Source organism: Sorex araneus, chromosome 1 (assembly GCF_027595985.1).
Source record: "Sorex araneus isolate mSorAra2 chromosome 1, mSorAra2.pri, whole genome shotgun sequence".
Taxonomy (NCBI): Eukaryota; Metazoa; Chordata; class Mammalia; order Eulipotyphla; family Soricidae; genus Sorex; species Sorex araneus.
Window position 1 is genome coordinate 94,023,955 of NC_073302.1, and position 26,451 is coordinate 94,050,405.

The 26,451-nt window shown below is 41.0% G+C and overlaps 1 protein-coding gene and 1 pseudogene across 1 annotated transcript in view; one reads left to right on the forward strand and one right to left on the reverse strand.

Moving 5' to 3' along the window:
- Positions 1-26,451, reverse strand: part of SYTL2 (synaptotagmin like 2) — a 138,261-nt gene that overhangs the window by 53,954 nt on the left and 57,856 nt on the right. The window contains 3 exon segments of the mRNA XM_055144848.1: positions 5,441-5,567; positions 7,307-7,458; positions 15,408-15,864. Of these exon segments, the coding sequence (XP_055000823.1) occupies positions 5,441-5,567; positions 7,307-7,458; positions 15,408-15,508 (380 nt within the window). The 5' untranslated portion in view covers positions 15,509-15,864.
- On the forward strand, positions 18,052-19,375 carry LOC101537841 (ribosome biogenesis protein NSA2 homolog; annotated as a pseudogene).

Sequence of the window (26,451 nt, forward strand, 5' to 3'; positions counted from 1 at the left end):
ATCACACCGGGAAGGAAGTCTTTATCCTGCTGAACCTTAACTCATTTTGCAGAGATTCTGTAGAGTTTACTTTAAGTGATGTTACAAAACTCTGCAGCAATCAGGCATCTTTTAACTCCATACCTCATAGTTTGCCATCTTGAATACTCTCTTCTAATTATCCACATTTGGAGATACCCCTCTAATTTTCTTTCATTTTTTATGATCACTTGAACTTGTGATCCTTCTGACACAAGGGCTTCTCAGTAACAGAAAACAATTAAATATGGATGCTATTAATGCTTTTCGTTTTTACTTTTTATTTAGGGGCCACTCCTGGCAGTGTCCAGGGGTTAATCCTAGTTCTGCACTCAGGAACAATTCCTGGTGGTCCTTGGGGAACATATGGGTTGCTGGGATTGAACCCAATCGGCTGCAGAAGGCAAGCATTCTACCTACTGTACCATCTCTTGTGGCCCTCAATGCTGTTCTTATGTTGTAGGGTTTTATCTCCTTTCTCCTTATTTTCTACTCATTCCTGAAGGAATTACTTATTACTTATATATTACAAATTACTTCAAGTATTTTTTCCCTCATTTCTTAAATTAGTTAACCCTTCATTCATCAGACGTCTTTATTTTAGAATTTACACAATTGAGGAGTCTCTCACTCTGTTTATTTTTATTCATTTATGCACTCCATAAGACAATTGTTATGTTGCTATGTTAACATTGTTAGCAAAATAAATGTGTGAGAAATTTTGGGTAGTGAGCAAAATACAATACAGTAGCAAACAAAAATTTCTTTTCCATGTTGATCTGAAGAGAGAATGCAATAAATACATACAAAATAATAGGTTGGGGGGAATATTTCAGTGTTCAAGTGACTACCACATGGAAAGAAGTTGCAGGATGCCATTGAACTCTTGGCACCACCTGGCATCCTGAATGCTACCCTAGCAACTAGGTGAGTGATCCTTGTAACCCTGTAACTAATGATACACGATGAGTACTTCAACTAACTGGCTTGGTGCCTATGATTGCAACAATAGCTAGAAGGCAAAGGGAAAAAGATAATCAGCATATGATGAAATTTTAGATAGTGATAAGAGATGGAAGATGATGAGAGTATTCATTCGCTCATTAGTTCTTAGATATTGCTATATTTATAGATACTGCCATGGTGCAAGATACAGTCTCAGATGCTTGGGACATGATAGTGATAATCTTACTAGTATTCTACCCTTAGAAAAATGCAGTGATGCCCAGCACTGGAAATATTTTTTTTAATTTTTTTGGAAATTCTGACATAGAGGTTATGGTTGAGAACCTCTCACCAGGCTAGCTCCATGTTCTATATCAATAATGAGATACCTCTGCATCATAAAAGTACCTCAAACTGCTTCTAATATTACCCCTAACACTCTATAATATGTTTCTTCTTTTCTCAATTCCTTGATTAGGTTCTTCCCTCCTCTCATCCAAACTTCTCCTATAATGTCCCAATTAAAGTGTTTGATACTATCCTCCACACAGTTAATAGAATGCTTACTATCGAAAGTATATTAGAACAGAAAATCATTTTGTGGCACCCAATGATTCAGAGGGAAAATAATCCATCCTTTTGGCAAATATTTCAAGTATTTCATAGTATGGCTCCAACTTCTTTCAGCAGAATTGTCCTACAAGACCATTTCTAGGTCCCCAACCCGGGAAGTCCTGCCAAATTCACATGCATTCCTTCTGTCTGCACATCCTCTCTCCTTGCCTACCTAACACCCTTTTGCCTTCAAGAACTGCTTCAGATATGTGTTTCTCTACATACTCTACTGAATACCTTCCATTCACTAGGCTGCATCTGCTGTACTCTTTCTGTGTACTGTTTCTTAAATATCCTTACAACCTCACATCACTATCTATGATTATACATGTAAGTTCTTTTTTTTCTAAACAATATGCTTCTCAAGGACAGGGCTCATAATTTTTTCATCCTTGACCATTAATTGTCATTTCAAATAACAGAGAAGGGGCTTTTGAATCCCAGAATAGATCAACCTCTAAGTCAGGACCTCGAAATTGAGTAGACTCTTAATCCACATGACTTTCTCACACCTTGACTTTGTTCTCTCCATGTTGGCTTAGCCATATCCTATGGATTATTGCACATGCTGCACAATTATTTGTGGGGTGGTGGGCAATGATGCACTACTAATATGTGGACCAGTGTCAGTATATTACTGGCTCACAATTCATGTACTAAGAGAAATACATAAATCAAGAATATACATTTAAAATAGTTTCTAGAAATCTGCTGGATGTCCAGATCTGTGAGCTCATATGTTGCATACCTTCATTCCTTTCTGCCTTCCATTTTTCCAGGTTATAAAAGATATATAAATCTGTGATGATTAGAAATAAAAACTTTTTAAAAAAAACCCACAAGTTTGTTACAGTTTATTCCAAGACTGTCTACAGTCCAATCAAAACTGTTGACTGTTAAATATCAGAAACCAGAACTTCAAACCTCTGGAGTTTCCCCTTTGCTGCTTGAAAGAAAACCTCACTGTCTGTCCCTCAGTTCATCAAACCTCTACCTCTTCACCTGGAGGTACAAAAATGCTTTGCTATCAAGGTAAAGAGAAAATGAAGTGAAATTTATCAGCTATGCAGGCGGAAGTGGGGGGGTGGGAGGTATGCTGGGGTTTTTGGTGGTGGGATATGGGCACTGGTGAAGGAACAGGAGTTCAAGCATTGTATAACTGAGACATAAGCCTGAAAACTTTGTAACTTTCCACATGGTGATTTAATAAAATAAATAAATTTAAAAAAAATAAAAATAAAAATGCTTTACGAAAGCACACAGGTGACTTCCAATGTTTGCATATATGCTGGGTGTTTTAGTCCCTTACAGGAAGACCAGAAAGGATTCTGCCTCAAATCCCAGCTAAAAACTCTTAGAAATAGCAATATTGAGGCGCTGTTGCCTCATGCTCTCAGACTCCTGGCTAAGAAAATATTGACCAGGTGTTGAGTCATTCTGTTGAAGTTCACTGAGGTAAAAAGTGTGGGCCTCACAATACATGAACACACCCACTTCTCAAAGGTTAAAGTGTAAGTGAGAAACACTGCAGGAAGCTGAGTAAAGAGAGTTTCTGACACAGAAAGGAAGCAACAAACTAAAGCTCCTTCTAAGTTCTAGATGACTCCCACTCAGGCCATGTAATGAGCACAGCATGCTGGACGGTAATCTGTTTGTTCTTTCCTTCTCACCACATGACATCTGTGTCATAAGTAAATATAATGCCATCTAACAAATTGACTGTTTTCTAGCTTTCTGAGATATGTTAAGGGGTCACCACATCCCATTTCATTCCATTTCACAACATCTTGGTTAGGCAGCTCTGTTCTGACTTTATAGATGAAATCCTCGAATTTATTCAAGGTCATTCATGCAAACAAACAATGGAGATACATATTGTGGAGGCTTTACCAATAGCCTCAAGTTAAAGAAAAGAGGGAGAGGTCCACAGGTCCATCTAAGGTCATGGAGAATAGAGTCAGGCTTTGAGTGTAGTGGTACTACTGGCACTTAAGTCCTTTGAGACAAACTGAGTTCATGAAAGGACAAAAAGTCAACCCAGATAAAACTTTGAAAAGTTGTTTGTCTCTGATACTCCAAATTTTCATCTTTTCCCTCAGGTGACAGACATGTATATACTCCTCCTTTAGTCCATGCTTTACTATTTCCATCCCCCATAAACCTGGGGCTCTTGGGAGCTACTCTCAGTTCCTTTGTGGTTATCCCAAATGATTGTGCACACATTCTAAGCTTTCTGAAATGTGTGTGTGAAAGACGATGCTTCTATTTGCTGAGCACCGAGTATTTGCTAAGAATTCTATCTTCACTAGTGTTACATTTTTCAATAATCTTGCTGTCAAAACATTACCATCCCTATTTTACAGCTGAGTAAGCAAAGTCTCAAAATAGTTAAGCCACTTGTAATGTAAGGTTTGACTTGAGTGTTTGGCTATTGTTGAGGCATTTTAACCCTAGCCAATTAGCCTCTACAGATATGATTAATGTCTCATCCAGAGAGAATGTAATGAAGTTTACTCTGCATGAAAAAGAGAGTATTCTATAGGGAAATAGGTACATGATGGGAAATGTCACAGAATCAATGTTTTATATGAATGTGAAATAACTTCACTAATATTTGACTCTGAAATGCCTCTTGGTGCCTATATTATAGATCATATTCCACCAGAGGGTCAACACAGTGAATCCTGTGTCCACAGCTTTCTATTCGGACACAGTGACTGTCATCCCAACAAATTCGATCCAGTTGGAGATGCTGAAATAAATTGTCTTCACTGAGTTAAAATGCAACTGTCTTCATATCAAAGGTAATAAATAAACCTAAGGGATAGATGCCAGTGGACTGGAATGATAGCACAGTGGGTAGGGTGTTTGCCTTGCACGCGGCCGACCTGGGTTTGATTCCTCCATCCCTCTCGGAGAACCTGGCCAAGCTACTTAGAGTTTCCCGCCCACACGGCAGAGCCCACCACGGGGTGTATTGGATATGCCAAAAACAGTAACAGCAAGTCTCACAATGGAGACATTACTGGTGCCCGCTCGAGCAAATTGATGAACAATGGGATGACAGTAATATAGATGCCAGTGGAATGATCCTTAAATACCCAAAAGCAAATCATATGTGTCGGAGACTAGAGTCAATATACTCTCACAATTGGCTACTTCAAAAGGATGAACTACTGTATATTTTGCTGGTAATAAATATGTAAAGCACCAAAAATCAAGGCAACATTAAGGATAATCTTCATCTTAAGAGGCATTTACTGAGCAACTACTACCTACTAAGATCCAGTTATGATCATTTCTATCCAAATGCTTCGTATGTTGGAGTCCCAGGTTTGATCTCTGGTACCACATGGACCCCCAAGCATTGAATTGGAAGTAGTCCTTAGGCACTGCCAGTTGTGGCCCCAAAACAAGACAGGAAAATAGGTCCAGAAAGATTCGATGGTTTTCCCACAAGCAAATTAAGAAAAAATGACATATTTAGGATTTAGGGCCCATGTGTGGTTCTCATACTTGAGCTTCATCTATTGCATCAGGCTGTTAACATTTGATTATAATTTATTTCTTTCCCCAAATGTTATTTTAAAATACTTCTTTATTTCTACTTGAGACTCCCCCATTACAAATTTGCTATTTGTACCAGAAGAAATTGCTGTTTCATGTTTTAATTTTATTTAATGCTTGAATGTTAGAAATCTGGAAACTGGGAAGGACTACTTCCCAGGCTCTATCCATGTCAGGACTCAGAATTTTCTCATGCCTGCCTCTTCCCCATGCTGTGAGAGACTTCCAGTCAGTCCATGTTGCAAACACACCAGGCATGGTTCCACAGGCAAAACCTTCCCCCACAGCTTCTTACCTTGGATTTGATCTGTCCTCCTCTGACTCAGCAACACCAGCTAGGTCTGGGGGGAGGAAAGCATCTTTGGTGACACTATTCACATAGTTTTTCTTTGCCCCATTTGTTGTGTCTTTACTCTGCTCAGCTGAAACAGGGAACAATCAAGACAGGAAGTTTATCTTTTACCTCTATGAACTACAGTTAGTATCAACTGTTATCACTAAAGGCTCAAACATGAATTTCAAGGCCTTAGGAGTGCCAAGTCAAGAACTAATCAGTCTTAGTACTTGGATTCAGAATTGCATCTCTGAGAGGAGTAGATTCTCTAACTGTGGAGTTCCCTCCTTAGGCTGAGTCCTTTTAAATGTGAAGGTAATTCAGAGAGACCACTGGGAAAAATTCTTAGTGCCTCTACCTGGTTCCCTGAGTATGTCCCATAGCTCAGGAGGGAATGTGTGTGGCTAGGGGATACTCAGGGCAGGAGTCTGACTGAAACAGAAGCACTATCATTCTCAAGCCTTAATGTGGCCACGACAGCACTGGGCTCTGAGATCTTGCACTGGAAACAAAACACTTGTGGTAAGTAGAATCCCTCTCCACTGTCTCTTCCTTTCTCCAGTCATTACATTTCTAAATTCTGGACTGTCAACACCCAACTCAGATACCAGCCCCTATACGCACTCTGCTATTCCATCTTCAGGAAGTAATTGTCCTTGGCCACCTCTGCAGACCCAGAGCTCTTTACCTGTATCTCCTGGATGGTTAGCATCACCCTAATGATAACTAGGTGGCAAGCCCACACATGTATTGCATGTACTATCCTGAAAGAAGGGAGATGTTCTCGAAGCTTCCAGATTTGAAATTGATGATAAATGAGTTCAAGAAACGTGTAAGGCCAGCCAGTTAGCAAATAACATGAATACATCATTCAAGTTGAGAATGGCTCCCAATTCCAGGACAGTATTCTACATAAGTCTATTTCTGAAAGTATAGTTTCTTGATTTGAAAACAGAGTCCCCATTACTGATCCTCTTTCCTTCAAAATTTATGAAAGTTTGGGTGATTTTGAAAATCAAGAAGGCTGTGATGGATGAATGGCATTTACCAAACATTCACTAATCCCTTTTAACAAGAAGTGTGGCTCTTATTCCCAAAGACAGAAATTCAAGCTCTGATAATTGCCAACTATAAGCTTGGGTAAGTTATTTTACTTCTCCAATTTTTATATGTTCCATAGAAAGAATGGCGATAATACCAAACTTACAAAATTGTTGCTATAATTATAAATAATAGAGAACAGTTATTTATCATAAATAATATGCTCAAATGAAATAGCAAATTTTCCTAAAACTATAATAACTAGGGTATTCCAAGGAATAAAGATTTGTATAGACTTGTGCAGTTATCTAGAGAAAAGGCACCCTATAAATATTTTAGGAATGTAACATAATTCCAAAGAACTATTCAAAACAGAGTTTTTGTAATCCTGATATACTGGGTTAATTAAAGAAGTGTCAGGTATCAGGATCATTGACCAGGAAGGTTAATCTTTTCTGTCTAAGCTTTTTACTCCACCCAGAAGATTCTGACTCTTGAGAGAAAAGGAGAAGAAGTGGCAGATATTTTGTAAATCTCAACAGTCTCCACTAGCAAAACTCAACGTAGCATGTAAAAGATTTTCTTTCACCACACTAAATCACTTAGCCTGCAGTTATCACTTAACATCTAGAAAAAGATTTTGAACTAGAAGTGTACAGACATTATGCAGAACATGCCTCCAAGATTTTTCCTCAAATTTCAGTAATAATTCTAAAATCCCTTCTCCTGACTCCTCCTCCCCAAATAGATACTGATTTTTCAATGTATCAGCCAGAATCCACTCACCTGCCACTGGGAGTTTCTTCTTCCTCATAGATGCTCTGATGATATCTGTGCCGTGGATTCTATCCCTGTGCCTTTTTGCCTTAGCTTCATAAAACCATTGGCCACTCATATTCTTCAGCTGTTGGTCATCCTTAATTTTTTCAGGCAAATGTCTACAAAAAGGAAAGAGCTTTACTTTGCTGAGAACTGAGAGTAAATAATGAATTCACTGTGATACTGACTAAGGACCCTTATAAACATACAGTCAAAATGAAGGCTTGATCTTTCAGAAGATCCATCCAGGATTAACAAATGTAAGTTCTCCTTCACTAAAACCAAGGCCAGCATTTAAAAAAATTTAATCCATGATCCCCAGAAAATGCTTGACATTTTTCAGGAGCAAATTTGTCTTTACTGCAGTCTTCTGTATCTCCAATTCCAATGCAGACAACTCACAGATTCTTTAAGCCTTAGTTTCTTTATCTGGTAAGAACGGTTAATAACAGCAACTCATTTCATGAGGTTGGGGTGAGGATTCTATTAGTTACTCCTTTTGTATATGCCTGGCACACAATAAACATTTGGCAAGTAGCTAGAGGGATAGTTATCAGTTTACAGTTACTATTTCAGTGAACAGGGTTTATCACACTTTCCTGGAAACCTGCTGGGGAGAATGCAGGACTTTCCCACTTATTGTTAGAGAGTGAATACCCAGAATTAGGGGATCTGAAATGCATGGGGGTGTGGAGAGGAGGAATACTCATTTTGAGTACTGCTTTAAAAGATTCCATAATCACTCCTGATCTCTGAATTAGGGGATCTGAAATGCATGGGGGAGTGGAGAGGAGGAATACTCATTTTGAGTACTGCTTTAAAAGATTCCATAATCACTCCTGATCTCTGAAATGCTGAAACTTAAAGAACAAACCAAGTATTGTCTTCTGAAACCCTTCCAATAGATACTGACTGGGAAAAACAACACCCTCCTTCGAACATCGCCAGTTCTCTATTCATATCAGTCACATGAAAATCACAACATCTTTAACTTATAGACAAGAACAAAGCAGGCATCTGCCACAGGCTCTGATTAACAGTGTGTCCTTACTCTGCAGTACTTCACCTGCTTTTCTTTAGGGCACTTTTTTTTTTCTTTTGGCCTTTCTTTATCCTTTCTGGGGAATTCCATGTTCTTCTTGTACTTAGCATCTTCCCCAATACAACTATTTTACTTTACACACACACACAGACACACACACACGTGAAATGAATGATGAATGGTATAAAGTAGAACAAAGACCTGACTGAGACCCCAAGCTCTTGGAAGATGATGTGCTGCATGAATCTGAGAGGGTTTTATATTCATCATTCAAGCTAACATGCAGCTTTCCTAAAGTGCCACTCCGTGCCTGGCAGAGAGAGTAAAAAGCAGCCACACAAAGGCTGTGGCAGGGCCAGACATCAGTACTGCTCAGACGCAGGCTCTGGAATAGGGAGGAAAGGAGAAGAGTGCTGTCCACTCTTCCATTCCCTGTCCTTTCTTGGCAAGAAGTGAGCCACTCCCAAGCACTGCCATTCATAACCTTGGGTCAGTCATGACAGTTCAGCACCAAAGTCTGATGAGGAGGTGTCACTCAATACTTCAGGATTCCGACTCACCCTAGAAGCCATGATTCTTATTACAAGTTGTAATGGTTATGACTTACTAAAAGATATAAACTGATGAAGGCTTCCCATTGCCTAGGTTTTCAGAAGAGCAAATAAACTCCACTAAACACATTTAATAAACACATTTCAAATAAACATATTTCTTCCCGATTATCTTGGTTGCTGGAGGAGCATTTGTTTCCTTCCCAAAGAATCAGAATTCAACTCTCAATTCTAGAAGATAAAAGTGCTAGCTCTAGCTGCGTGGGCCTCATGCCTGCACTCAGCACGATGCTGCTCGGGCTCTGCAGTTTATCTGAAGAAGCTAAGGCCCTGATCCATCTGACTTAAGGTTACTTTGTTTTTGGGTTTTTTTGGGGGGTTTGTTGGGGGGAGGGGAGAAGAGTGGGCTTGTGCCACAGCCAACTGTGCTCAAGCTGACTCCTCACTCAGGGATCACTTTTGGCAGTGCTCAGTGGCCCATATGCAGTGCCAGGAATTGAACTGAGATCAGCAAGAAGCTTCCTTATGGATCCAAAGTTATCTTTGTATGTGTGCATGTGTTTAAAAAATTAATTTGATATTTATTCCCCCACCTAGTCCCATGTCTTCACTTGCATTGCAACATGTTGATATAAGACTTCTCACTATTTTCTAAACTGCCCTTTCATGATTTTTGTAAACACTGGAAGCAGGAAGTTGTGGAAGAAAGATGATGGGTGTGAAGTCTCTTCAAATTATGTCTAGACCTTTCCAAAATGTGACCTTGGGAAGATAACTGAATACCTCTAAGTTTCAGTCTCCTTGCTGCTAAGGACAGGGAATAAATGAAAGTAACTTTCCAAGACTTCTGAGATGATTCCATGAGGAATATACCTGGAAGTGTCTGGATCTTTGTAAGAAGTAAATAAATGTGAAGTCTTTGAAAATTTCTCCCATCCCCCACACCAGCTCATTGAAGTTGAGCTCTGAAAATGCCTTCAAGGTGTAGACATCCTAATCACGTTGGCAATGCCAATGTTCCTTCCGATGGAAAATGAGGAAACACACAACCTTTGCTTTGACAAAACACAGGACCAGAAAACACCAAGCCCTGAAAAGCAGCCCTTCCATGTCAACTGTCTTAATGAACAGAAACAAAGCCTTAAAGAAGCAGATTCAAATCATGAGATGCAGTTGCAGCTGAGATGGTATCTATTATGAGGATGTCCCACACTACAGAGGAGGTGTGTGTGAGGGGAGAAGAGGCATGTATGGTTGGTGTTCAGATGCATGTGGAAAGCAATTTCCTGCAGCACAGCAAACACCAGCTCTAGAATAGGTCATTTTCAAAGCATAAAAGAGTGGCTTCTGTTTCCCCTCTGCCTCAGCTGTGGTGTTAGGCCTGCTTCACACCACACAGCTCTGCTCGGCTTTGCTTCTGCAGAACCAGTCAGCGGCAGTCACAAACAAGCTGTGAAACAGACACTAGGGTGAATTCTCTCTCTCTCTCTCTTTCTCTCTCTCTCTCTCTCTCTCTCTCTCTCTCTCTCTCTTCCCCTCCCCCCTCCCTCCCTCTCCCTCCCATAGAGACACATATGTGTCTCAGAGGGCAAAAGTGATAAAATTCATTAGTTACGATTTCAGGTTTGTGAAGGGTTATATTCTATAGTTCATAAAGAATTAGCCTTTAAAACAAAAGTTTGAATTTTAGAGACTATTTTGCCTAATAATGTCTTACATAAGTTAATATCATAATGATACAACTTCTGTTTCTAAAGCTAGAAAGCAACTATAACGAAGAATGGCAGAGCTATTGTAAAATCAAGCTTGAGAAACAAAGACTCTAAATCAATAAAAATATCAAATAACCCAAAACCCTATTTCTAAGGAAAAGGCCCCACTGAGCAGCTCACTGCAGAGATGCCTCTGGACTTTAAGCCAGGCTGTCTTCACTGGGTACCTCAAACTGGGGCAGGCATAGTCCCTCCACTTGCCCTAAAAACCTGGCAACAGCCAATCTCCAGAACCCAGTGAGAAGTGCAGGTACGTGGGTTCAGTGAAAACAAACTTCAGGCTTCAAGTGATAATGGATGGGCCGGTCCTTCTCATTCCCCCTTCCCTCCCCGTGGGACTCTGGGTGTCATGCACAAAAACTGCCTCTGGCTGCTACTTAAGCTCCTTAATAGCCATGATCCAGAGACACATGAATCTCCAAAGCCGAGCAGCTCACTTCAGATTTCTCCAGACCCTAATTATCTAAAATTTTAGAATTCTAGGAGCATGTGGCTGCTCTTGTAGCCACATAACATCTTATGCTATTCATAACAAGCAATACAAATTAGAGTATGGGGGAGATTGTCTGCCATAGAGGCAGGGGGAGGGCTGGGATGGGGGGGATACTGGGGACCTTGGTGGTGGAAGATGTGCACTGGTGGAGGGTTGGGTGTCTGATCACTGTATGACTGAAACTCAAACAGGAAAACTTTGTAACTGAATCTCATGGTGATTAAAAACTAATAATAAAATAATAATAAAATGAAATTAACACTCTGAATTAAAAAAAGTAATGTGGAGTCCATGTCCAATTCAATCAGCTTAATCAATAGCTGAATACTCCTACATTATCCTACAATGATAATCTCCTCATTGGCCACCCTCCAGATCTCAATGGCTGCTCCTCCCAGATGGGAGTATAAAATGAGGCCCCCATAGCCATGCCACCAGACTCTGTGCCAGGCTGTTTTCACTCAGGGCGCCCCAGAGGGGGGCGGGTGAGACACCTGCCCCCCCAAGGGACCCAGCCCCAGAAGCCGACCTCCACTACCCAACCACTGCCACTCTCCAGGCTGCTTTCCAGACACATTATAAGACACTTCCTACCCACTTTTCATAATTACCACACCATATTTGATGGAATACAGACAGTAGGCAACAAATCATAGAGAGCATGATACACACACACACACACACACACACACACATATATATATATATATATATATATATATATATATATATATATCTCGCAGAGCCTGGCAAGCTACCGAGAGTATCCTGCCCATATAGGGAGAGCCTGGCAAGCTCCCCATGGTGTATTAAATATGCAAAAAACAGTAACAACAAATCTCACAATGGAGATGTTACTGGTGTCCGCTCGAGCAAATCTATGAACAGTGGGACAACAGTGCTACAGTGCTAAATAATTGTTTTATAATTAATTTTCTCCTGAAAAATCAGATGAATAAATAGAGAATTGCTTGTTTTCAAAGGAAGAAGTGGTGGAAAGAAATGAAAATGTATATATCATCTGTTATGTACTACAACATTAAAAATTCTTTTTTGGGTGGGCATACCAAGTGATAAGCAGGGCTTACTTCTGGCTCTGTGCTTAGAGATTACTCCTACAGGGTTTGGTGGAGGATATGGGGTACAGGAAAGCAAATACAGGTCAGATATGTGCAAGACAAGCTCCCTTACTTGCTGATGTATCCCTCTAGCCCCTAAAAATTCTTATTTTTGACTTTACTATCAAGGTCATTACTGTCTATGTGGTAAAGGCGAGAGAGTATAAATAACTTGTCCAATGCGCCACAGTTAATTAACGGTGAATGCAGAATGCAGAAAACTCCTGTCGGTTTTGACATCAGTTTTCACCTTTGCTGTTCTCTTCACCGTGGTATTGTTCTTCTGAAAGAATGATGCCAATGAGCTCTATGCAGCAGGGGGTCAGCATTGAGCCAAGAGTTTTCCTTACTGACTTCTCCAGAGACTACTTGTGATGCTGAGCAAATCAAAGCCTGCCTTTGGGCTTCACCTTCTGCTTCTACATGTGGAACCATATAAGAGATCTGATAGGTAACAAAAAGAAAATCTCTTCACAAAAACCTGTCAGCCTGTAACTCTGAGGAATGGCCAACAAGAGACAGCTGGCAGGGAGTAAAGGGGCTGAAAAGCAAAAGCCTATGGAGTAGCACTCTGAAGGACCACGGACCTCCTGCTGGTTCCACCAGTCCAGGCACGGAACACACTCAGAACCATCACGAGTCTCTACAGTTCTGAAGTGTCTTCACTCCCAAGAAGGGAGTGAGAAGCATGGCTCCTCTCATGAGGGTCAGCCATGGTGGCTCCCTGGTCACAGGCTTCTGCCCTGACCCTGCCGCTGGGCCAAGTTAGCATCTGCTATTTGGTGCCTGGTGAGAAGCCCACTAGAACATTCCCTAGATTGTCTAAAGTTCCCTGGGGTGGATGGGGCTAGAGTCACATCAGATTTTTCACTCCCCCAGATATCTTATCTATCAGCTTATAAAACCAAACACCAGGGTACAGCCAGTGGCGGCCATTAGGGCATTTCAGAAATAGCAAAGAAAAGGAAATCAAACCCGCTGAGACCAAAAGACTTGGGGCTTGTGCTGCAGTCGTGGTTGGGCTAGTGCTGAAAACTACATGTGCAAACCTAGTTCTGGGCACAACTTGGCATGTATGCTGACATTTCATCAGGGGCTGCCTGAAGGAAGATTGCACAACCTGTGGCCAAGAAAATGTAGAATGAAGAGGAGCCAGGCCAATCTTCAGAGTCTGATTCGATGCAGGAGGTGGAAAGACAGACCATGCAAACACCTTGGAAGTGGAAGAAACCAAAGGACATTCTCCAATGTTCTCAGTTTTCCGCATGAGCGAGCCAGAGGGAATCAATGTAATCCCTGCTCTTCTGTTCGCTTTCCAAGTCTCTTCATCTCATCTCCCAAGGAACGAAAGGAAAGATTCCCATTCCCCACTATGCTTTTAAGGATCACTGAATAAATTCTGAGCTTCACCGTCTCCTTTTTTTCTAAGTGGTTGTAACAGAACTTCCTTGCCAAATCTCAGGGTTGCTTAAAGGGATCATATTCTCTAAAAGGCATTACACACTGTCAATGAGTAAAGACTTGCTGGGAAGAAGGAATTCTAGCCAGGTTCACGGAATCCTGCGGGTGATTTGTGCATGAAAGGTGATGAACCTCACACTCACTGCTACTTCCAGACACTTCCTGTCAACATCCCAGATCGCTAGTACTATTCCTTTCTCATGACATTTCCTGTAAGGCCTGTCATTGTTTCCTCAATGAGAGGAGTGAGAATCACAGGGATGAGATTCTCAATTCTGTCGCCTATACAGTTGCATGAGGTAGGACAAGTTACCTGACACACTCGAAGTTAATTTCCTTGACATCAAGTGTAAACAATTCCACCCCACTCTTAACTAGACAAGCATTGTGAGCTCAGAAGCAACAATAGTCATGAATCTCCTTGCAATTTGTAAGTTTTTGAGTTGTTATTAGTAGCCCAAATCAGAAGTTCTGGAATGTTTGAAGTGGATTTTTTTTTCCAGAAAGCATCCATGTTCAATTAAGGGTCAAAATAAGGGAAATGGTATGAATAACTCCATTATTCATGATTATCAAGTCCCAGAAAAGAAGAAATTGGCTCATGCTCCTTTTGGATAACTCCCAGGCTGAGGGTCATGCAGCTGATAATATTAATTCATGTTTAGGAAGCCTTTCATTGTTTTCAAAGTCCCAAGATGAGAGACAATAGAGGCAGGGCCTGGACCCCACTCCTTCATCTTCCTGGTCTTGTGTTTCCACTGGCTCACAGGTGAGAGAAACGGGTGGAAACACTGACCAGGAACACCTGGGATCCTCCTAACAAGAACCATGTGCCAAAGTCTCTCTTTTCACTCTTTTTCGTGTGTGTGACACAGATGGAAACTGGCCCAGAGCCAATTTTAATAGCTGTTGAAGCCAATTCAAACATTTCTGGAAATATGCAGAAATGTGAGTTATTTTTCAATTTATTTTTGAAATTTAAAACACTCCCATGATTCAGTGAAAGTAAGTGAATTCAGTTTGGAAAAAAAAGTGGATAAACACTTTTGGATGCATTTGTATTTCATTTTTATAGATATATATATTTCATTTTTAATTCAGTGTTTTATAAGTTATAGGAGTTTAGTTAGGTTTTGGTGTTTATTCATTTTTGTGATGCCAGGGATCCAAGGCCCCACACATGCAAAGAGTGGAATCCACACTGAGCCACATCACTGGCTGGCTAATTTAGGGGTTTTTGAGGGTTGTTTTTTGCATTTGGGGGCCACATACAGCCATGCTCAGGAGTGACCTTTGGCAGTGCTTCAGGGACTGGGGATTAGGTATATGATATATATGAGATATACGATACTGGGGATTAGAACCAGAGTCAAGCAAGACAAGTGCCTTTCCTCCTTCTTATCTTTCTCACCCTAAGTTAGGTATTTAATCAAAACTACTTGAGGCATGAGTCCTAAAGGATAAACTAAGAGACATAAAGGAGAAAAAAGTTCTGTCTAGTATGTTAACCTAAAACTGGAACCCATGAGTTTAGACTCCAAGTCAGAACTCCCGCCTATGATTGAGAAAACAGTATCTGTCTTCTGACTGACCTCCTCCTTCCCACATCCAGGGCACCTCTGGCCACTTACCTGACTCTCTCTTCCTCTTTCATCTTCAGGACTGCATCACGCTGCAGAACCTTCATGATAGCCTCTTGCTCCTCCTCCGTCAAGAAACTTAAGTCAATCATTTTGAAAAGTGTTCAAAAAAATAAATGTAACCAATATGGCTTAAATTACCAAAGCCAAAAATTGTAATAGTCCAGATGATTGAAATATTCAAGAACAAAACAAAATCAGACTGTTCAGTTATGCAACTAAAGTCTTATTTTGCTTCAGGAAGTCTTCAGTGTCCAACTGCAATATCTTAAGGCCAGAGCTGCGGGAACGAAGTAGAAGAGAGGGTTCAGAAGGATGCTCCACACCGTGCCAGGCACATCACTAATTCCCCATTGTCAGTCCTATTCAGGTGCTTTGGGTCTTGATTTATTCCTTTTCGGTCCTTGTCGTCAATGGGATGAGACAATGGCACCTGAGCAGCACCTGCCTAGGGAATCATGAGACAATAATGCCAGTGAGAGGCTGTTTAATAAAACATTTCTTATTGTTTCAAGAATAAGGTTTAACACACGCCTGAGTGAAAATAAAAAACAGATTCCACAAGATGGTTGATCTTTGAGATCAGGCAAACCAGTTCTGCTGGCTGAACAAACAGAAATGGGTTATGACACATGCTTAAACTCAACTCCAGACCCCAACATACCAATATTGGTTCACATACAGAGTCTGATGTGGTTTACCCAAGCACTAAGGAATGGAAAAGATAACTGCAAATAGAAGTAGCTTCTTTCTCTCTCTCTCTCTCTCTCTCTCTCTCTCTCTCTCTTCCTTTCTCTTCCCTCTCTCTCCCTCTCTCTCCCTCTCTCTTCCCTTTCTCTCCCTCTTTCTTTTTCCCTCTCTCCCTCTCTTCCTCTGCCTCTCGCTCTCCATCCCTCCCTCCCTCCCCCCCTCTCTCTCCGCCCCCCCAACACCACGGAACACTGAGCTAAAAATTCATGAGTCACTGCAACTATGTGGACAGGATTCCAGTTGTCAGAAACTAGAAACAAAAACTCACAAATTCTTACTTAAAGCAGGCAAGGTCTGCACAGTATACCTTTGCTCCCTAAAGACAGGGGAGCTAAAATTAAATAAAGGTAGGTTGTACAGTAGTGGAATTATTCCTCTTTACCTAGACCCACCTCTAATTTTTTGCTTAGCATGGAACAACTCACCAAACTTGTCTCACCTCATTTCTGAGGATAAAATACATTGTGTTGTGTATATAGACTAGGGGGAAGAAAAAGGCAAAATTTCAAAACATACTACCAACCAATGTGAGTACTTTCAAAGTAGGACTGTAGGCAAGAATCTTATTTTCTTTGAATCATGCCAAACCCATATGCAATGAGAAAGTGAAACTTGAAGAATGTTTGAAACCACATGAACTCAGAGATAATCTTCCCCAAATTATTATGTGCCCTTTAATAAGCCTATCTCTGAATACAACACTGAACACTAGGTGTTTATTAAATTTTTAATCAATTTCACTAAAAATCTGAGTTGTGTACATTAGTGAGCAATCATTCTAAATTCTTAATTACTTTTTCCAAATAGAACTATTGGGAAGTAACCTCATTCCTGGCTTCCAGGGTATAAGCCATTAGGCAAATTACCTCCACTCTGAAGTTTACTTTTTTAATTTGTACTGGATATTAGGTCATTTCCTCACAGGTCATAAGGATTAAGAGAAATAAGGGACAGAAAACAGCACATCTCTTTATCCTGTACCAAAATTGGTCTTGAACTTTATGAACTCACGCTTTTCTTCCATCTAGTTAAATTAGATTGTAGGTGGATATGAAATTGCTTTTCTCTTTTGCATTATATTTATTTATGATCTCCTCCATGAGGTATGGATATCATGGAAAGTGGCCCTTGTTTTATCTTCCTGTAGCTCTTTGCCTATTTGCCAACAACAAATACTCGAGTAAATATTCAAAATACTTCATTCTCTTCTTTTAAAATCTGTGTGGGAGACCAGGAAGAAAACAAAGAAGAAAAACAACTGAAGTTGTCCAACAGCAGTAATGGTGGGGTTGCTAAAGGAGAAAATGTTGGTTTTCACACCTCTTAGCAGAACTGCAAGTCAACCAGAGCGTCTGTGTTAAACATAGACCTTCAAAGAGCTTCAAAGGGTTAAACCTTCTTCCTAAAATATAGCCTATTAAGGAGACAAAGAGCCAGTCCTCCCTCAATAAAGAATAAAGGGTTAGAAATCTTGACTATTACTTCAGTGATCAGGTGTGTTAGGCAATCAAGTAGCAGGAAAGCCCTCGAATGGTAATTAAGATCTGTCAGTATCACTGCTCGTCCAGATCCCAATATCTTGACACTGTCTATGGCTGCAAATTGAGCATGTTATGCTTCTAGTCATTCAACAAACTTCCAGCGAGAACTGCGAGTGTGCCAGGCATTCTTGGAAGCACTGAAGCAATTGTTAGTGGCAATGAGTATGCTAGAAAAAACCCACTTCCTATCCTAGTAGAGTACATGGGCTTGTTAGGGAAGATATGATTAAATATAATTTATATTTAAATAAAAAGAAATCACTGGAGGTGAGAAGAACTTCCTGTCATGTGTTGTGTGGATGTTGCTTCTCGATCTCTGAGAGCCAAATGTCTGGAGTTTATTGATGTCATGGCGGCTATACCAGGCAGCCCTGAAGCCACAAAATGAACATATTGAGTTATACCATAAGCACTGTGGGTATCTTTTAGGTTACCATAGGAAAAACAGTGAGAAAGAAGGTCAAGAGGCTTGGGGCTGGAGTGATAGCATAGCGGGTAGGGCGTTTGCCTTGCATGCAGCCGACCCGGGTTCAAATCCCAGCATCCCATATGGTCCCCTGAGCACCGCCAGGAGTAATTCCTGAGTGCAGAGCCAGGAGTAACCCCTGTGCATCGCCAGGTGTGACCCAAAAACAAAAAAAAAAAAAAGAAGGTCAAGAGGCTAATAAACATTCAAAGAAAGCAAAAAATGATTTAGTCTGAAAGCAAAGCTCTAACCATAAACAGTCCCATGCTGAGAAAATCACTGTATCACTGTCACTGTCATCCTGTTGCTCATTGATTTGCTCGAGCGGGCACCAGTAACATCTCCATTGTGAGACTTGTTGTTACTGTTTTTGGCATATGGAACATGTCATGGGTAGCTTGCCAGGCTCTGCCGTGCAGGTGGCATGTAGGGAGGTGGCCCCCTTCTCACTCCTCACTTATCTACAATCAAACTAAGAATATATACATATATATTTTTGCTTATATATGTATGTAAAAACATTAATAGTAACTTTACTATCGCTCCAGCCCTTGCTGCCGCTGTACTATCGCTCCTCCAGCTTGGGTTGGAGCTGAAAAAATATAAATTAAAAAAAGACTTAATATGCATGAAAAGAGAAACACCAAACAAAAGAATGATGAAATGTCGCTACAAGGAGCAGTTCTGTGTATCTGCTGGACAAAGAGTGACAATTTGGAGCTAAAGTTCTTTCCAATATGATAAAATAAAAATGAAAAGAGAAAGTTGGAAAATGGTAAAAATTTCCTCTGCCCAAAGTTCATGTCCAGGGAGATACAGAAATATTAAAAGTTATTCAAGAAGAAAAAAAGAGAAAGAGCATGGAAGAGGATGGTTACTAAAGCTGCTTTGTTGGAGATGGCATAAACATGAAAACCACCTAAATATGAAAGATTCATTAGGCCAATGAATTTATGTTTCAAAAAACCCATATAACACCCCTTGAACTGAAAGGTACTTTTTGCCTGCCAATACTTGGTATAAAGAAGAATCACTCATCTCTACTATATACAACTTTGGTTTTTATCAAGAGATATTATTAAAGAGAATATAAGTGAGTTGGGCCTTGTCACATGGGAAGGCAAGATTATTTGGGGGAATATGCCTAGGTTACCAACAATATTGAAAATGACGGTTGCATAAATGCAGTGTTACTGGTTTGACACAGCAGGTTCATACAAATAACTCCTTATAATTATGGAAGACTACATGGCAATCAAGAAAAGCACCACTGACTACCAAAAAGCCTAATAATCAGCAAAAAAACCCACATATGTATATTGTGAACCCCCACATATGTGGTGGAGTAAATTTTTGACAAAGGTGCTTCAAACATAAAATAAAAACTGTCTTTTCAACAAACAGTGCTGGCAAAATTAGATAACCATGTGTACAAAATTGAAACCGAATCCATATCTCACACCTTACATACAAGTCGATTCAAAGTGGATAAAAGACCTTGAGATCAGATCATAATCTATAAAATATATTGAGAAAAATATAGGCAGAACACTCCAAGACTTGGACCTTAAAGTTGTCTTCAGTGATACAATGCGACTGGCAAAGGTGATAGAATGAAAAATAAACAAATGGGACTATATCAAATTAAAGACTTTCTGCATTGGCTAAAACTAAAGACAGATAACTGAATGTGAGAAAATATTTGTGGTCATCATAACAGATAAAGGATTGATATACAGGATATATAAAGTGCTCACAAAGATCAGCAACAAAAGAGTCCAAAAACCTCATCAAAAACTGCAGAAAGTAAATCAATAGTAACTTCTCTGAGAAGATTCACAGATGGCCAACAGGCATATGAAAAAAGGCTCACCATCACTTATTATTAGGAAAATCCAAATCAAAACAAAATGAAGCACCATCTCACACTAGTGAGGATGGCACATACCAAAAATAATGGGAACAATGCTTTGGGGAGTATTGTCATTTTGACAATATTGATTCTCCCTATCCATGACATTCTTCAAAGAAATGGATCAAGCAATCCTAAAATTCATATGGAACAACAAACGCCCACGGATAGCTAAAACAATTCTTGGGAAAAAGATGATGGGAGGCATCACCCTCCCCAACCTCAAACTCTACTACAAAGCAGTAACAATTAAAACAGCATGGTACTGGAACAAAGGCAGAGCCGTAGACCAATGGAACAGGGTGGAATATCCCTACACACAACCCCAAATGTATGATCATCTAATCTTTGATAAGGGAGCAAGAGATGTGAAGTGGAACAAGGAAAGTCTCTTCAACAAATGGTGCTGGAACAACTGGACAACCACATGCAAAAAAATGGGCTTAGACCTTGACCTGACACCATGCACAAAAGTCAGATCAAAATGGATTAAAGACCTCAACATTCGACCACAAACCATAAGGTACATTGAAGACAAGGTCGGCAAAACCCTCCACGATATTGAAGATAAAGGTATCTTCAAAGGTGACACAGAACTAAGCAATCTAGTAAAAACAGAGATCAACAAATGGGACTACATTAAACTAAAAAGCTTCTGCACCGCAAAAGATACAGTGACCAGAATACAAAGACCATCCACAGAATGGGAAAGGATATTTACACAATACCCATCAGATAAGGGGTTGATATCAATGGTATATAAAGCACTGGTTGAACTCTACAAGAAGAAAACATCCAACCCCATCAAAAAATGGGGCGAAGAAATGAACAGAAACTTTACCAAGGAAGAAATACGAATGGCCAAAAGGCACATGAAAAAGTGCTCTGCATCACTAATCATCAGAGAGATGCAGATCAAAACAACCATGAGATACCACCTCACACCACAGAGACTAGCACACATCCAAAAGAACAAAAGCAACCGCTGTTGGAGAGGATGTGGGGAGAAAGGGACCCTTCTTCACTGCTGGTGGGAATGCCGACTGGTTCAGCCCTTCTGGAAAACAATTTGGACGACTCTCAAAAAATTAGATATTGAATTCCCATTTGACCCAGCAATACCACTGCTGGGAATATATCCCAGAGAGGCAAAAAAGTACAATCGAAACAACATCTGCACATGTATGTTCATCGCAGCACTGTTTACAATAGCCAGAATCTGGAAAAAACCCGAATGCCCCAGAACGGATGACTGGTTGAGGAAACTTTGGTACATCTATACAATGGAATACTATGCAGCTGTCAGAAAAAAGGAGGTCATGAATTTTGTAGTTAAGTGGATGGGCATGAAAAGTTTCATGCTGAGTGAAATGAGTCAGAAAGAGAGAGACAGACATACAAAGATTGCGCTCATCTAGGGTATATAGAATAACAGAGTGGGAGACTAACACCCAAGAATTGTAGAAATAAGTACTAGGAGGTTGACTCCATGGCTTGGAGGCTGGCCTCACATTCTGGGGAAAGGGCAACTCAGAGAAGGGATCACCAACTATAATGTAGTCGAAGGCCATGTGGGGGAAGGGAGTTGCAGGCTGAATGAGGGCTAGAGACTGAGCACAGTGGCCACTCAACACCTTTATTGCAAACCACAACAGCTAATTAGAGAGAGAGAACAGAAGGGAATGCCCTGCCACAGTGGCAGGGCGGGGTGGGGGGAGATGGGATCGGGGAGGGTGGGAGGGACACTGGGTTTACTGGTGGTGGAGAATGGGCACTGGTGAAGGGATGGGTTCCCAAACTTTGTATGAGGGAAGCATAAGCACAAAAGTGTATAAGTCTGTAAATGTGCCCTCATGGTGATTCACGAATTAAAAATAAATTAATTAATTAAAAAAAAGTTTTGAAATAAAAATAAATCTATTATGGAGACATATAATCTCACTCTATATACTCTACTTAAGACTACTGAGATTTTGGCTATGTCAAAGTTTATCTAACCTTTTTTTAAAAAAAAAAATAAAACTGATGAAAATTTGAAAAAAAAAAACCAAAAAAAAAATAATGGGAACAATCTGTGTTAGCAGGTATGTAGTGAAAAACTAACTCTCATTCACTGCTGGTGGGAATATTGTCTGGTTAAATACCTATGGAAAATGGTATGGAGGGTTCTCAGTAAACTTAAAATTGAGCTTCCATATAACTCAGCATTCTACTTTTGGGTATCCACCCCCTGGACAGAAAAACATTATTTAAAAAGGACTTATACACACCATTATTCATTGCAGCTCTCAGTACAGTAGCTAAGATTTGGAATAAATCTAGATGTCCATCAACAGATCAGTGGATCATGAAGATATGGTCTATATATACAATTCAATCCCACACAGCTGTAATGAATGATGAACTCAAGCAATTTGTTGCAACTTGGATGGAACTGGAAGACATCATGGTGAATGAAGCAAACCAGAAAAAGAAGGACAAACACAGGATGACATCATTATATGTGGTATTTAGAGTAACTGGATGAAGAAAGGCAGTGGTTTAAAGGGGAGATGCCTAGGTCATCCTCAGCCCAGAACACCGAGAGAAGGTGAGAGAGAGTGAAGAGTGAAGGGAACGGGAGGTGAGATGGATGAGAAGCAACAGGGGCAGAGGTCAAGGGGGTCAGATACATCACTGGTGTGAAGGAACAGTAGCACTGTCTCTAACCCACAGAGTCAACAGCACTGACTGAAATCACAAGACCCAGACTTTAACAACCAAGCTTATAAGGTGCCTGTCAGGGGAGGAGAGGGAACCTGGGAACTCTGGTAGAGGGATGGTGACACTGGTGGTGGGATCAACAAAGGAACACTGTCTGTCCAAACACAACTATGAGTAAGTTTGTAACTCACAATGCTTTAATAAAATAAAATTGGGGGGAGGGAGGGGAAGAAATGTATATGATGCTGAAAAAAAACCTCAAACATTAAAATGGTCTAATTTATTTATTTTATTTTTTTAAGGCAAGAAGAGCTCAAGGGATAACACAGGACAGGGAAATCATCAGGTGGGAAAAGTTGGAATTTTAAAGATAATAAGAGAACTCAAGATGATCTGTGCACAGAGACTTGTGAGAGATGAGTAAGCGTGCCATGGAGGCATGGAAGGGTTGAGAGGGGAATCTCAAGTTTCAAAAAGAAATATGGAGGCAAGTGTCGAACCTGTGGCTAGAAAAGAGAAGACACAGCAGATCAGAAAGGAAACAGATCAAACTAGTATATCAGCACTATTACCGGCCTGACCTGAGAAGGGCTCTGACGATCCTGGCTTTTACTTAAGAAAAGGCAGAGGGTTGAAGAGATAGTAAGCACAATGGTTAAGGCACTTGCCCTGCTCACGGCAACCCTGGTTTGGTACCAGGCCCCACGTATATTCCCCTGAGGAGTGGTTCTGATCTTTCCAGGAGAGGTCCCTGAGCACAGCACTAGGAGTCAGCCCTGAGTACAACTCTCCTCAAAAAAGGTAGGGGAAAAACAAGATGCAGGAAAAGAAATATTAATTGGATGCGTCCTACATGTTTGACACTTTACATATATCATCTCAAAAGGTTCTCATAAAGAATCAAGGAAGGTATTTAATTATTTATGTTTTCCAAATGAGAGGTGAGAGGCTCAGGGGAGTGCTTGCAACAGCTGAGGAATGGCAGAGTGGTATTTGCCAGTGGTTTTTCTCGGATGAAGCCACCCTAATGTTAATATTCCACTGAACTTTCCCCTTTATACTGATTTCTTTCCGCTAGGAACAAAGATCTAAAGTCTTTCTGGGGACTGGGGAGATAGTTCAAAGGTTTGGAGTGCAAGTATGGCATACACAAGGCTCTGAGTTTAATCCCCCATGCCCAGGGTTGGATTCCCAGTGCCACATGGCTATCTGAGTCTTGCTAGGAGTGGTCCTGCTGGCCCCAGTACTGCAGGGCCTGGGCCTGAACACACCTTTCAGGCCAGGGATAACAATTTTTCTGGGAGTGGCCTTTAGAGTACAAGCAATGCTGTAGAGTGACCCCCCACCCCCAAACACACACCAGAATTCTCTTAGGCTAGATATGAGTGGTGTGGAGGTGGGGTCAGAATGGGGGGACACTGAGGCAAGCACCAAGAGGAATACATTTTGGCATCAGGCACCTACGTCCCTTCACACCCACCCTCTGGAATCTACAGAAGTTTTCCCCAAAACTCCAATCTGTCACAGCCTTATTCCCACGGCCTTCACCAGCTCCCACTGCAGCTAGCAAGGCTTGATGTCTCAGAGTCTAGAACTTTATGAACATTCCTCTGCTTTCCTCGTTTTCCCTTAATCCCTGAGGCCCCAGCCACACGCAACCTTTTTCAGCTCCTTTCGTTTTCAGACCTTCACATTTGCGGTTGGTTCCTTCCTCCTGGAGCACTATCTCTGACTTCTTGGCTCTCAGATGAGAGGCCACTTTCTGCCCAGAGCTACCCCAGCCTCACACGCTGGCTTGATGCTGCCCAGGCTGCACAGACACTCATCACACAATCTGAATCCCTCCGTCCAATAATATTTCCCACACCAGCTCAGGAACAAAAAGAGACCTCTGAGTGCTTCATATGTCCAGGACCTGTGCCTTGCATCTACTCAGCACTCACGAACTCCATACATGAACATAGGCAAGACAGAATTTTGGTTTTACTCCTCCCTTATGTCAACCTGACCTAAAGCTTGTAATAGAAGTAGCAGGTCCCTATTATTCATTGGGTTCCAGGTCCAAATGTCTCACATAACACTGTTGCTGAAATGAATCACACTTTTCCAAGCCTCATATTTCTTATCTGTCTGATGGGTATATTCTCTCCTATCTTGCCCTTTTTCATGGAGATTAATGAAGGACACTGTTAAAGACAAGTACATAATGGGCAATAGTATCACAAAAAGGAAACTGGTGAACACTTACTCCAATTTTCTAAGAGTCAGCCCTTCTTTGCCATGTTATTAGAGGCCCAAATTCTTCCTATCAAGTGTCCAAAAATTAAGCTAGAGAGAGGTCTCAAACAGAAGGTACTTGTTTTTTATTGCACAAGGAACTAGACTTGTAGCCTTAATCGCAGTCATTTTACCCAACCAGACCCAGGTTAAGGCATGAAATCCCCCTACGTTCTCTGGGCAGGGTGGAACCTAGAGAGAAGCCCCCAAAGCCAGACCAGTGCTTACCCTAAACTCTAAAGATAAGAAAAACTTATCCCCATTTAATTTTTTCAAAAAAATCCTAACCTTTTATTTTGTTTAGATTTGTAGAGAAGAATTTGGCAACCAGCCCACAGAGAATTTTATTGTTCATTTTGGAACTCTCTGGTCTGAAGTCTACCCTTTCTTCCGTATTCTTTCCCTGTAAAATCTTGAGATCATGTAGACAAGATGGTTTCCTTGAAAGCATGAGTTCACCATTATTTAACCTGCTAACGAGTGGTCAAAAAAGCTCCTTCTTGATCTGTCACAGTATCCTACCCCTGAGTGTCAGTGGAATTGAACCTTCACCATTGAACTCCTTGCCCACATGACTGTGGTTGTAGGAAAATCTCCATATCCCAAGGAAGGAAAGGAAAACTCAAGTAAAGTAGTGACTCTCACATGATGAAGTTTTCAGAGGAGAAGCAAATTGTTCTAAAAGCCTCGTGACATCAGGAATGAATGTTAGAGAGAAAAATCTGGAAAGACGATGAACAATTATGCTTCAGAGGTAGGGAGGGGCAGAAAGAAGTTGTTAGGGAAAGCACAAAGAAGCCCATCCATCCAGTGGCTTTGCCCAGTGAGAAGCCTCACATGAAATAAAATGCTCTAGAAACTTCTGAGATCACAGCAGTGCTCAGGATGAGGGGAAGAAGCCACAGATGGTTCAGGAGGAGGCGAGCAGGAGACTGAACTGGAGCTCATCTTCTGCACAGTGCAGAGATACATCCCCCAAGACCTTTGTGAAGGACCCACAGACCAATAGGGCCACCCTGCTGAGGCGACCCTGCTCAACACACTGTTCTGGGCTCTCCTCATCTCAGGCTTAGTTTGCACTGACTGAACCGCCATGCATTTTCCAGTCCTTCGCCTCCTACTTTCCCGAACTTCTGCCTTCCATGCAATGATTTATTAGGAGGAAGCATTTGCATTCTGAGTCTCCTCTGTAGAGAGGATGAACTTTCTTCTTCCCTCAGCTGTTCTTCACATGATCTTTTCTAAGACTTGGATGATCTTGACAGTTTCTATCCTCCACCCTGTCCCTGAAGTACAACTAAGCAGGAGGGCTAAGTGCTTTACCTGTGTGGTCCCCGTTAATGGTCTGACCTCCAAGAAAGACAGGTAATCTATATACTGCGTGGA